The 13,961-nt window shown below is 39.1% G+C and overlaps 1 protein-coding gene across 1 annotated transcript; it reads right to left on the bottom strand.

Moving 5' to 3' along the window:
* Window positions 1-274: 274 nt before the first annotated feature.
* LOC131061867 (xylan glycosyltransferase MUCI21-like) lies at window positions 275-967 on the bottom strand. The gene is made up of 2 exons (XM_057995723.2): window positions 914-967; window positions 275-790 (listed from the first exon to the last, which is right to left on the bottom strand). The coding sequence occupies exons 1-2, from the start codon at window positions 965-967 to the stop codon at window positions 275-277; spliced, it is 570 nt and encodes a 189-aa protein (XP_057851706.2).
* Between the last annotated feature and the right edge of the window lie 12,994 nt (window positions 968-13,961).

The raw sequence follows: 13,961 nt of genomic DNA on the forward strand, positions 1-13,961 counted from the left end.
GAGAAGTTTCTATTGTTAATAAGCAAGGGAAAGAACAATTTACAATGAATAAATGAATATATAAACCAAAAAATGTTTGCCTCTACTTAACAGTCCTGCAGGTAAGCCTCTAACAATGTCCAACAGTTATATAATATTTCTTCTCTCTAGTGACCTCGCTTGTCTTCTCTGAATAAAGAGAGAAGCCATTATCAATCCTCCAATCCTCAGCCAGAGCCCTCCTATATGTGCACATAACACACAGCATTATACAATTTAGAAATACAAAAACCGGCTAACGGTCAATAGAATAGGCAGAGAGTAGAGTCTTGTTGAACCGTTTCAATGAAGGATTGACATTTTGCCCCTCCAGATATACCCTTTTTGTCTCCCCCCATCCCTTCCTGTTAACTGAATCCGGGTCTCTAAGAACAGGATCATTTCTTCCATACTCTGCAAACAGAGAGCTCTCTTCTGGAAGGATTTTGTACTCAATATATGTCAATCCCAACTTGGTGCCAGGTTCTCCATAATAAGTAGCAGAAGCCCAATCAGTACCAAAAGGCACAATCTGTATAAACACAGAGCCAGGTATCATGAACAAAAGATGTGTCATGGCAGCACCATGAACTCCCACCATAACATCACATGAGTTTAAGGCTCTAAACATTTCTACCATCTCTGTGTTTCTTTTGGGATTCAGTATTTCTACCTCAAATCCAATTTTCTCTGCTAGTTTAACGATCTCCTTCTGATTCATCATTCTCCTTGACTTCCCCCTTGATATTATTACCAATTTGGGCTTTTCTGGCTGTGAAACTAGCCCTCAGTCCGTTAAGGGGGATGATAGTTCTTTGGTTATGCTGTGTGTTTGAGGCATGGAACTCAATCTAAGGGCATGTTTGAAGAAGTAAGATTCTTCCACATAGATAACAAGCATGATTTGCCAATTGATCTCCATAATTTTAAACGAGCGGCCTTTTTCCATGGCAGCTTAAAGAAAGAACCAAATTTTCTTGCCGTAAGTCTACATTACTTCTTTTTTAATTCCTTTTCGATAAAGACATTCTGTACATTTTTCACCTTTTAAAACTCCTCTATAATGACTCGTGTATTTACCCGGAACTGATTTTAAAATCAACGCTATGCGCAGTTGACACGGTATCTTCATCTTCTAGAGGTGAGTGGGGTTTCAGATTTGACAAAAATCCCTTCAGGGCTGCAGTTACAGAAGTCTTTGCACGTTGTGGAGCTGAGTGATTCTCCTGGTCTTGATACACTGCCTGAAGGATTTACCTTCTTCTCTTCCTTGGAAGAGATAGATTTAAGCAACTGTGTCAACTTGAGGGACCTTCCTAGCCAGTTAGCAACTGTGGCAACTGGGATGTGGGCAACGGAGCTGCAATGTTCAATTCTCTCACCCAAACTTATATTTGCGGCTCAACAAGTCTCCAAGTCCATGTTAGGACACCTGAGCTTGTGTTCAATGCCAACAGGGGATTTGGATGAAACCTAGTTCCCTTTACTAAAAGGATTAATCATCATCTTCTAAAATAAGAATTCATTAAGATCGATCAAAGATAACTGAATTATTTTTAAAATTAAGATTAACAAAATATGCATTAATCATAATGAACTTTTAATTGCTGTAAGATTTTCTATAGTTTTGCTGATCCATCTCTCAAATCATGCAAAAGTTATTGCTATTATTTTATTCACTCACCAAGATCCATAATGATGACTTAAAAGAGACAATATATGTAAATGAGAAGCATCCGCATATTTCTTAGGAAGCAGAGTCATTTCTTTAAGGACTTGTATTCTTCCTGGCACCAAAGACGCTAAGTGGGAGAGCTATAAATATCCTTATTCAAAAGCAATCTCACAGACATTAAAGCCTGTATTTAGGAGTTGCATTTTGTATGCAAGATAATTAGTTGCTTGCCTGATCCCCTTCTGAAAAATAGCTCTGCTTTCTACTGATGGAAATAGAATTTAACGTGCTTAATTTCGAAGCTTTCAAAACATGAAACATCTTGAAAAACAAAATCAGAATGCTTATGTTTGAAGTTGCACACAACAATATTGAGTGAAAAAGAGTTAAATAAGCAGCTCTGTGTTCTTGACTTGATTGAAAACAATTCTAGGAAAACATCTATAATTGAAATAATTCTAGATACTATTTGAACAAAGTCAACTTTGAGTAAGTTGTTTGGACTCTTTTACATGGCTGATTTCTAGAAGCATGGCATAGATAAATATAGGTTTATAGGTATATGCTAAAATTTGATAAACATTCAATGTAGCTCATCAGTAGCTCATCAGTGCTATGCTTACAAGAAGATATGGTTATGTGTTCTGCTTCTGATTTATGTGTAGATACTTGCTTGACATCATTGAAATCCTAGGTACAAAAGGGTACTTTGTGTGTATCAGCATTTCTTAATTTAGAATGTCAGGTCTCGTGTAGAAAACAGTATAATTACATTTATCTACTTTATATAAGTGAAAATGCAGACATTTCTGAAACATAATTACCTATGTGTACATATATGTGATCTGGTGCATGGTTAGATACCATCATGCCATTATTGAAATCCAGGCAAACTGGAGTAACAGCTTTGTGCACATGCATGCATTTTTATATTCAAAATTTCAAAAGATTCATTCTAACTGTAAAGAAAAGGAGGACAAGCATATTTGAAACAACTGAGAGAAATTTCTTTGGTAGCGAATGATTTAGTTGCTGTACATAAGACACTGTTAGATGCAAGACAATTAAATTGCAATAGAAATATAAGAAGATTAGTGCATTTAGTGAAAGAATCTTCAATCTTCTAAAGCAAGAAAAAACTTCTAGCAGTAGACTCTTAAAAGGAGAGCACAAAGCGATAAAATGAAAATTATTCACATGAATTCAGTCCTAAGCTGGATGCAGATGGCAATCATGGCATAGGTATCCAACACTGAATGTCCAAAACATTGTGTATTTTCATTTGAGTTTGATCAAACAGTAATAAGTTTGTGGTTAATACAAGTCCATATTCTAATCTAATCTGGTTTTGAGAGATTTTCAAAGGATTTTGTTGGTTCCAATTTGGGAATGGATTTATGAATGTTTTTGTATTGGTTTTGATATTATATTGTTTATGATTTACTGATTTCTTGTGAAAATTGTGTTGTGGTAGATTGGGTCAGGTTATTCTCTTGCCACTCCCTCTTTTTTCTTGTTGGAATTGATAAAAAGGTGGACAACAATTAATGATTGTAAAGAGGATGGAAGGTGAATTCGACATCTGAAAGGTCAGTTCTCATCTTCTTCCTTTGGTCTGAAAAGTGGAACATTTATATATTTTATATTTTATTGTGCTGAACCTTGGCGAGATAATGTAATATTAGAAATACTTCATAAAAATCAAAATTAATTCCAACCCATTTACTCCAGCGAGCCTTTAAGAACCTAGATTAGAATATGGACTTGTCTCTGGAGTCATAGATCTCACATCAATTCCAATCAGCAATGGTGCCTGCAATCATGATTAAGAGGAAATGGAATTTCAAATTGTTTATCATCATTCATTATATTTTTTTTTTTGGTCGGTAAAGGCAAAGCCATATTTTGTATTAATTAGTGAAAATACATATGATTACCACTGAATTTCAAGATATTCAAAAAACCTCTGCTCTTAAAGAGCACAAAGGTCCCTTCAAAACCAGAACCTTTTAGCTTAAGGTTTAGCCACTTTCCTGAGCCATTTAAGGTTTAATAGTCTAGAAAAACCAAAACATAATTACTGATAATGTCCGAATTCAATGACCTAGATTCAAAGTTTTTGAACTTAAAATTAAAGTCTAATAAAAATATACAAGGATGACTGCATATTCGATAAACTAAAGGAGGTATCCATAGAGAGCCTAGCTTGTGGAGGGAATGTCTGGTTGAGGAAGTTGGTTCCTTGGGCGGCCTCGAGCTCTACTTGTTGGAAAGCCCCGACCACAACCCCTGCCCCTACAACCATTGCTCGAGCTTCCTCTACACCTCTGTTCTGGTTTAGGTTCTGTTTCTGCAGCAAGCATAGGCAGGAAGCCATTCATTCTTGCAAAAAGGAACAGAATCTCCTCTTGCCCTTCAGCCTTCGGATCTTCACCTAAAAAATGCCATTTGAGGTAGCTCAGCCCTGCACTCGCAAACTTTCTGTGCCTATTCAATTCTTTATCCTTCAGGTCCAGAAGGAATGGGTAATATTTGATAAGAGCACCATGAGCATTAAAAAGGATTCTGTCGCTAGGTCTGGGCGCACCAGAGTCGTGATTGGCCTTATTTAGAACTTCTTGGAGCTCTAGGAGAATTTCGGCTGGGAAGAGTTCCCTAGTAAGGTTCCAGATTAATTTCTTGGAAAGCTTCTGATCCAACAGTGACACCACAAATCTGGACGAAATGCTGGTGTTGTCTCTTGGGTATTCATCTCTACTCAGATGAGCGCTCCCCAGAATCAATTTGACTGCTAAAAGAACCGGAGGGCCCGAGTGGATGAGGAGACGCTTGAGTCTCAGGTCCGTAATCTTTCTAAAAGAAACTTGACGGGTCGAAGCACCAAGTGAGATGGGGGTGTCTGCGCCAAAGCAAGAAACGGGCTTGGGATAAACACTCATGATGAAGCCGAAAGGGGGTTCGGAAGACATGGCGACCGAGGGCAAGGACTAGCAAGAGGAGAGCCAGAGAGCAACCAGTAGAGCCAAAATGAAAATGAGAAGCGATAAATGGACTCTTCTTCAGGAAAGCTGGCGCACAACTCAACGAGCAATGATGGGAAAACGAGAGCAATTAAAACTCACGCGAAGGTGGCAGAGAATAAATGCTCAAATCAAACCAAATCCATTAATATGCGAAGGGAAAGATTAGCCTGCGGACAGCTCATGCAAGGACAGAGAGGCGGCGCTCACCAGCTAGACTTTAGTAGGTCCGTATTAATGTTGCCGGTTATTCTACTCGGCTTTACCGGACCCACCTTGCATCCCAAGGTTAGTTGAGTGGTTAGTTTGAAAAGGAAAGTGACCGTTGGTGTTAGCCGCCAAAAGGAGGGTAGGAAAGGAATTTTTTGAATTTGATTTATGCATTCCTCTAGTTTACTAGCACGCAGAGACTCGAACCTTGTTTGATCGGTCATATTAGCTTGGTCGATCTAAATTAGCAGAAGGCTAAGATCCCTGTGACCACCAGTGAATAAAGGTCCCTAAAGCTGCAACTTTTGATAGAGCGTCCGCCTCTGTGTTTGCTTCTCTATATATATGTTTTGCCTCAAAGTGATCCAAACTGTTTAGGATTTCTAGAATTCTCTCCAAAAGAGCTTGAAGCCTCCAATTGGGGGTTGTCTTCTTCCTTATAGCATTAATTGCTATCTCCAAATCTCCTTCCACTGTAATATTTTTGATTCCATGGTTGATGCAGTCTTTTAGGCCTAATAGTAGAGCGATGAACTCTGCTATGTTATTAGTGTCCGGAGGGATTGGTTTTGCCATTTTCTCGATGATTGCTCTTGATTGGTCTTTGATGACATAGCCTATTCCGGAGGGGCCTGGATTGCCTTTGGAGGCCCCATCAAAATTCAGTTTCACCCAGTCTGGCTTTGGGGGAGACCAGATTGCACCTTTCCTTTTAATTGAGTTATGGCGAGAGAGTGAGGAAATAATGATTCCTTGCCAGTTTTGACTAATTTTCCTATCCCATGAAGAGAAAACTTTAGATTGATTCGGAGCAAAGGCTGTTCTGCTATTGATTGAATCCACTATTGCCGATTCTATTGAATTTAGAATTGATTTCTGATTTCTAGCTTTACCTTCAAATAGCCTGCGGTTCCTTTCTTTCCAAATTTCCCAAATTAAGCATGATGGAGCAATTTCCATAATTTGGCTCAGCAAGCTCTCCTTTGTATGTAGAGGCCAGCTCTGGAATAGAGGCTTGATTTCATTCGGCAAGACTAAGATCAGTTCCAATTTTGCACAGAGCCATCTCCAACATTTAGAGGTAAAGGGACAGGTCAAGAGGAGGTGGTCCACTGTCTCCGATTGGGCTTTGCAAAGTATACATCTTGAAGTTCCTTCATAGCCCATTCTTGTGAACCTATCTATCGTTAGGATTTTTTTTTGGATTGCCAACCATGCAAAGATGCCCACTTTCGGGATGACTTTGGAGCTCTAGAACATCTTGAGGGGGATGTTGTGGTTGTTGAGCTCTATTGGGCTAACCAGAACTCTGTAACCATCCTTTGAGTTATACTGTCCTGTTTTGGAAGGCTCCTAGATGAGTGAATCTTCCCCTCTTCTAGGGGTGATGTTTCTCGCCTATAGGTGACCTAAAAGCTCTTCCAGGTCCTCCCTTGGAATTGGCAGGCCCTCCATTGATTCCCACTTCCAGTATAGTGTGTTTGGTGTATCGACTATTTCCATATAGTCTTTAATTCTAACTCCCCAATTTTGTTCGAACCAGTTTTCTATTGCAAGGATATGAATTATATTTGCTAGGGGAGGATAACCACCCCAAGAGTCTTCCCAGAATAGGCTTGCTGAACCATCATGAATATCCCAAGAGATGGAGTTTGAGATCAAGTTTCTACAAGAGATGATGAAGTTCCATATTCTTGATCCTTTCGGAAATGACCCTGATCTGAGGATGTTTAGATTATTCTGATTTGAGAGATACTTTGTTGCTAGCAATTTGACCCAGGATGCATTTGGGTTTTTAATAAATTTCCATACTAGTTTGGCCCCCAAAGCTATATTTTGTAATCTAAAATCCTTGATGCCTAAGCCACCCATTGGTTTAGGCTTCATAATTTTGTCTCAAGCTATTAGTGCAATCTTATGCTTCTCTTTAGTGTTTTGCCAAAAGAAATCCCTCATCTTCTTGATGATGTAGGTGTTGGCACTAGATGTTAGGGATAAAATAGATAAAAGATAAGTTGGTAAAGCCGAGATCACTGCTTGAATCATGACTAATTTGCCCGCCCAAGACAACCAGTTGCCCTTCTAGGCATTTGCACTGCTTTCAACTTTAATTTTTAAGGGATCCCAGAGTTTGGAGTTCCTCAAACCTCTGTCTATTGGGATGCCCAGATAAGTACATGGAAGGCTTCCTTCTTTGCAATTCAAGATTCCAAGAATTCTGGTCTGAAGTGAAATTGATGTTGAGAAGAAGAAGACTTTAGTTTTGTCCTTGTTTCTTAGTTGGCCTGAAGCCCTACCATACATCTCTAAGATCTGGTTTAGGTGTTTGGCTTCCTTTAGATTTGCTGATCCCAATAAGAGATTATCATCTGCAAACTGCTGATGGGTTGCTACAAAGTCTTTAGTTATTTTGACTCCTTCTAGTTGTTGGTTGGCATGACTAGCTTTTATGGCTCTTCCTAGAGCCTCCCCAATTATTATGTACAAGAAGGGAGAGAGGGGGTCCCCTTGCCTAATGCCCCTTGAGGAAGAGAAGAAACCAGCTGGCTTTCCATTGATTAGTATTGAAAATTTGGGAGTTGAGATGCACTTAAATACCCAATTTATCCAATGCTTATCAAAGCCAAAGGCTTGCAATGTTTTACAAAGGAAACACCAATCTACACTATCATAACCTTTTGTGATGTCTAACTTTATTATCATACCTGGCCTATTTGTGCTTTGAAGGGTATGGATTGCTTCTTGTGCTATAATCACTCCATCGAGAATTGATCGGCCCGGGACAAACCTTGTTTGTTCTTCTGAAATGATGCTGTTCATAAGAGGCTTCAATCTGTTGGTCATGATTTTTGAGAGGATTTTATAGACTGTATTGCATAGGGAAATAGGCCTATAGTCTCCCAGATTTTTCGCCTTCTCCTTCTTTGGGACGAGTGCTATAAAGGTATTGTTAATCTCCTTGAGTATTTTCCCTGACCTTCTTGAGCACTCTAAGGCATCTGAGAGTTCCTGCCCTAAGATGTGCCAGCATTTCTTAAAGAAATCTGTAGGGAAGCCATCCGGCCCTGGTGCCTTACCTGAGGGGAGTTGGTTTAGAGCTTGAAGAACTTCTTCCATTTTAATTTTCTCATTTAAACTCTGATTCTGCTCCTTAGATATAATCTTGTGGATCCCAGACAGTAGCTTCTTTTGATCCTGAAGATGGGATCCTTCACTGTTATTCAGGAGATTGGAGTAGTAGGAGATAATCTCCTCTTTTATAACCTCCGGGTCCTCAGAAGATTGGTTGTTTCTGATTTGTAGTTTTGATATCCAGTTCTTGTTTCTTCTGATTTTAGTTACATTGTGAAAAAACTTAGTATTTTTATCCCCCATCCTGAGCCAATTCTCCCTTGATTTTTGTTTCCAAAAGATTTCTTCCTTGGAGAGGATATCCTCATAATCTAGTAGGAGGGATCTTTCCTTCTGAAAAGATTCTTGATCCATGCCCACTTTGATAATCCTATCATTTAGGGCTTCTAAATGCTCTTCTATGTGTCTTTTTGTTGAGAAGATGTTTTTGAAGTGCTGGGAGTTCCATTGAAGCAGTTTCTGTTTGATTAATTTTAGTTTTGCTATGAAACAGAAGAGTTTTGAGCCCTCAAAGGACTCTTCCTTCCACCATTTTTCAATCAATATCAAAAAATTTGGCTCTTTCATCCACATATTTTCGAATCTAAAGGGGGTCCTGGTTGATCCCTGGGTGCCTTTTAAAGTGAGCAGAATGGGATAGTGGTCCGAGCCTGAGCATGAGAGAACATTGCAGAGTGGGGTGAAGGGAAAGATAGAAAAATCCCCTTGCCAGAAGAATCTGTCTATTTTTTCTGCTATATTACTAAAGCGTTTCCTCCTGTTGGTCCAAGTGTAAGAGTCTCCTGAATCTATTTCCAAGAGGTCATTCCTCTCAATCCAACTATTAAAGTCTTGCTGAGCACTCCCTAGGCGAGCGATGCCCCCCCTCTTATCTGATGCATTCCTGATAGCGTTAAAGTCACCCCCAATGACAACTTGTTCCTCAGATAAGGTGGTCAATACTCCATCCAAAGAAGACCATGTCTGTCTCTTTTTGGAGGGGGCCACTGGGCCGTATACATTAATTATGAAGAAAGAAGTGCTCGATTGCAGGTGAGTAATTTTAGCAAGCATCCAGTCCTTATTAGATGCTATACCTTTAGCTTTAATTTGAGAGGGCTTCCAAATTATCATTAGTCCTCCTGAGGAACCCTCTAAAGCTACTGTAGTCTCCAAAGAAGATTGGAATGAGGAGCTTTTCCCATTCCCAAAGGCAACTGCAAGCCTCTCTTCCAATTTAGTTTCTTGTAGTAGGATTATGTCTGCACTGACCAAAAGAATCTGTCTTTTGATCACCCTTTGCTTGTTAGGGGCGTTGAGGCCCCTAACATCCCAAGATAGAATTTTCATTGTTGTTCAAGAAGGGGATTTCCCTTCCCTACTTTCCAAAGATCCAATAGTTTGGATTGATTCTCCGCCATTCCATCTAGGGATCTGACCTCTATGAAAGATTTTCTCCCCTTCTTGGGAGGGGATGAGCCAAAATCCGGCTTTTCCAGGCCCTCTTGATTCTGATGAATTCCTAGCTTTCTTTTCTCCTTAATCTGTGAGTAGAGCATTGCCAAGGGGGTGTCTAAAAATGCCTCCTGGTCTTCCTCTCCTAGCATGGCGTTCTGCAGAAGGTTCTGAGCATCTTGGTCCAAAGGCAAATCCAGGCCGATTGATTCAAAGGGCAGGGATGTTAGGGAGGGGAAGGGGATTTCCGAAGATGGGTTGAGAAGGGGCTTGTGGTGAAGACAATCCGATAAGGGAGAGATTTCTCCCTCTGAAAGGGAAAAGTCTGCATTGGCCTTGAAGTCTGCTTTAAGATCCTCTTCAATAATCTCTTCCTCAAGCAGTGCTTTCGTAGGGTGAATATTTTTGGATTTTGTAAATTTAGCTGTGCGAGAAGATCCCTTCAACTTATTGGACCTAGTGCCGCTTTTCCTTCTTGTGGCTTTAGGTGGAGGGTGGGAAAAGATTTTGAAAGCCCCTCTTCTCAAAGCTGGTGTTTTTTTGGCCCAAATAGACTCCTAACTGCCTTTTGGGAATGAGGTTTGGCAATCGGGGATAAGATGAGATGAGGACCAGAGCCCAGGGGGGGGAAGCCAAAGGAACAGGGCTTCGAAGTGGGGAAACCTGACCAGCAAGATTGGTTCTCAAACTCGGACCAACGGAGGGGGAGAGGAGGACAAGGGGATCCGGAGCCACTAAAGAAACCAGGGGAGGAGAAGAGGCCATACCTGAGGACTGGTGCAAGGACTTTGAGAGGGCTTGGACAGCTATCTCAACTTCTGTTTCCAGCTTCAAGGCTCTTTTTGGAGGAATTGGGCTCGCGAATTGGTTTGAGTGCTGAAGGGGGAGATTGATGAATCCAATAGACGCTGCCAAGGAGCTATTATTGACTATTTGGTTTCTCAAAATGCATTTGCCAGGAGCTCCTTTACCCAATCTAGTCACTTTTTGCTTCCATCTGCCTAATTCCGAGATGATCTCGAGCTCACTGTAAAAACCTTTGGACAAGTCGATCTCGACATAAATATTTGCCAAATCCCCACTCTGTCCTTCAAAGAAGTCTGCTTCAATCCCTACGAGAAATCCAAGGGCATCCCCTATCTTAAGAAGAGATTCTGGGCACCAGTATTCTGAAGGAAGGCCTACTAGGGATAGCCAGACAAGAGTTTTCTCAAATCTATGCTGGGCTAGGTCAAACCCTGGTTTCCAATCCAGGAAATGGAATGTGGAGCCTTGGCAGAACAAAGGACTACCCTTTGTGATTGTTTGCTTTAGTGTCGCATCCACACATTCTATAAACAAGAAGTCATTCTGCAATTGTCTCATTGTTATGAGGTTTGGAAAGGATGATAACCACCACTCCACGATATCTTTGCTTGTCCCACCAGTGCCACACCATTTCGCAAAGAAAGCATTCTCCTTGAAGCGGACAAGCGAGGGGTTTAGAGCGTTCGAGGGAAGCACAAAGAGTTTGCTACCCATTGCTTTTCCTGACCATTTCTGAACTTTGTTGACACTTCCCTGTTGGTTGGGCCTTGAGGGGAAAGGGTTATGAGATTTTGAGGGGAGTACAAAGAGATTGCTTCTCGTTTTCCTTGGCCATTTCTGATCCCTGCTCTTAAATCCCCGATGATTGGTCCCTGAGGGGAAAGCATTTCTTGAGTCCTTGGCTCGCAGATCTCTATTAGGTGGGCCTAAAGTGCTCCAAACCTTGTTAGGCCACCCTGTTGTTAATGAAGGACAGTCTTGTGGTCTTTGACGCCTAGGCTGCATCTTGGAGTGCAGAGATTGTTTAGGAGTGATAAAACTTTTCTTATGAGTTGAAATGGGAATGCAGTTTGATCCTGTCGCAACCATTTTTGCCCAGGAGTCCAAGTTTTGAAATTCCTCAGTGACATTTTGCCGAGGATACCTATAATAGCAGTTGTCCTGGCTCCGAGGCAACTTACGATTTTGGTACCCCGATCTATGGCGCTGCTGGAGGGGAATAAATCCATAAGAAGTCCGTCCCTGGTTTCTGATCCAGCCCTGGTTTCTCAAAGGACCGTTTCTGCGAGAGGGCCAACTCCCCATTATCCTATTTTTTCCATTCATTATATATTTGATAACACTCGTTTTAGTCATTATAGTGTTCCCATTGATAATGAAATAGAAAATATTTTGAGTGAGGGTTCAATTCTTCAATGTGGATAACATTGTTTACTGTTCTTTCTTTAGTTATAAAACGTGAAACTCCGTCTTTCCCGGTCCAGATCTGATATGGTATTTTCTGGTTATGGCTCCTAAGTAAATTTAAATATGAGCATCCAAAAACTTGTATAGATTAAGAATAAAGGATAAAATGTGAATGGTATTCTTCTCTGCTCACATTACCATTTCTTACCTCCAACAAATGCATAATGAGTACAATTGGTTACATGGCATAAGGCCAAGATAATCTAGCAGAGCACAAAGGCTAAAAATGGGTGATTAGTTCTTTGTTAAAATCGTTAAAAAACTGATTTTTCAAATAATACACGGATTTTTTTTCTTTATTAAGGTTGGGAAATCATTACAACACTAAAATTCCTTTCAATTGCATGAATCACAAAGCCAATGTTCCCATGGTAGTGATTTTATCTGAGAGCTCTGTTTTATACAGATAAAAAACCCTCGCGCTTTACATAATTCTCTACGGTTACATAGAATGACTTCTTGTTCTCTCATTTGCATTACTAGGTAGATCCATTATTTAAAGGTGTCTAAAAATTATTTTATCACCCAAACAATACTAATGCAACTCTTATCCAGTCATTCGAGTCACATTGTTCCTTTATTGAACTAAACATAAAATGTATAAATCCATTCTTGGTGGGAATTGATTCAGCATTCGTTTAGAATAAATAAGTTTGTAAAATATTATTAATAACCGAGGTTTATACACTGGCAGAAGATTCTTAGCAAAATGAAGAAAAAAGTTAACAGTTGGTCTAATATTTGTTTATCTCCTCCAGCTAGAATGCTCTTAGTAAACTCTGTCTCCTCATCAAATGGGAGCAAATAACTGTCCAGATAGATAGTGATTTGGAGATTGATCATTTTCAAGGATAGTTAACTTCCTATCCGAAAAGTAGCATTGTCAGGTAAAAAGGGTCTTCCTAATTTTTCCCTTGGTTTAAAAATAACAAATTTGGAAGAATAAACACTGCTGCATATCTTTTGGATGTCTGATGGTGGAGGGAAAATTCAATCCCCACTCTCTTTTCAGCTAAAGAGTGATTAACTCAGAATATTGTTCTCCTTATTTATCAAATTATAGACTTTATAGAGACTGTCCTCAAATCAAAGCTATCAAAAACTTGGCATTCTAGTAGATTGAAAGTACAAGAACTCATTCTATCAACAAAGGATACAAAATGCCATAGAAGTACATAGAAGTACGGAAGTTGATGCTTGGTTAAGCATGACTCTTGAACCAAAATCTTTTTCAAATTAATGGTCATAGAGGTTAAAGCATAAATAAATTGCATTCAAGATATCAAACTCTGATTGGGTCTACAAACTGATATAGATTGTATAGCAAGGTTTGAACTTCAAAATATGACCAACCTATTACAAACTGATATAATTAATTTTTTGTGGGCATTGAATCTCTGCTGAGGACTGACTGTGAAGAACGGATTTGTAAATTTTGTATGTATGAAATGAAACTGACACTGTTTAGTAGATCTAATTGAATTTCTTTGAAGATCTATATTGAAATGAAATGGACGATTGTCTTCTATTTCTTTGCTGTCATGAGACCAATTGCAATTGGTTTGTATTGGTCTACAGTTGTTATAAATTTTGATCAAATAATCTGCAGTCTTTTGCAAACCTTACGTCTTGAAGGTTGCTTGACAATGTTTAGTAGATATTTAATTTCTATTGTCAAAATATAGTAACTATTACACGTTGTCTTCATAATCAGATTTATATTGAAATAAAAAAATTAATGATGTTCATAAGATCAAACAGTGTATGAGATCTCAAAATTGAACTGTCTTTTATTTCTTTACTTATCATAAAAAGCACCAGCCATCCAATCATAATCCTTATTTCTGACTGTATTTTATTTCTTTGCTTTTCATAATAAGCTCATATAGACTAGTTTGTTGGTCTCTAGAATCAATATCTCTGGTATAAATTTTGATGAAATAATATGTTGTTTTCTGCAACCCCGTTTATGTGAAGGATGCTGAACACTGTTCATAGAGATATTATTAGATTTATTTTGTCAAAACAAAGTAATTACTATCTGATTTATGTTGAAATGAAATGAAAGTTTTTAATGATGTTTGCAAGATGAAACAGTCTAGAATCTTAAAATTGAACTGCACAGAACCAAAAGAACATCAATTAATCAATGATAATAGATATTTCTAACTATTTCTTATTTTTTTCTCAGAATTAAG

The sequence above is a fragment of the Cryptomeria japonica genome, chromosome 9, assembly GCF_030272615.1.
Source record: "Cryptomeria japonica chromosome 9, Sugi_1.0, whole genome shotgun sequence".
NCBI classification, from domain to species: domain Eukaryota; kingdom Viridiplantae; phylum Streptophyta; class Pinopsida; order Cupressales; family Cupressaceae; genus Cryptomeria; species Cryptomeria japonica.

Excerpts from the sequence above, each read along its gene's own strand:
- LOC131061867 (XM_057995723.2), bottom strand. The coding sequence starts at position 967 with ATGGAAAAAGGCCGCTCGTTTAAAATTATGGAGATCAATTGGCAAATC. Across the intron at positions 791-913 it reads TCAATTGGCAAATCATGCTT|CCAGAAAAGCCCAAATTGGT; the intron begins GTTATCTATGTG and ends CTAGTTTCACAG.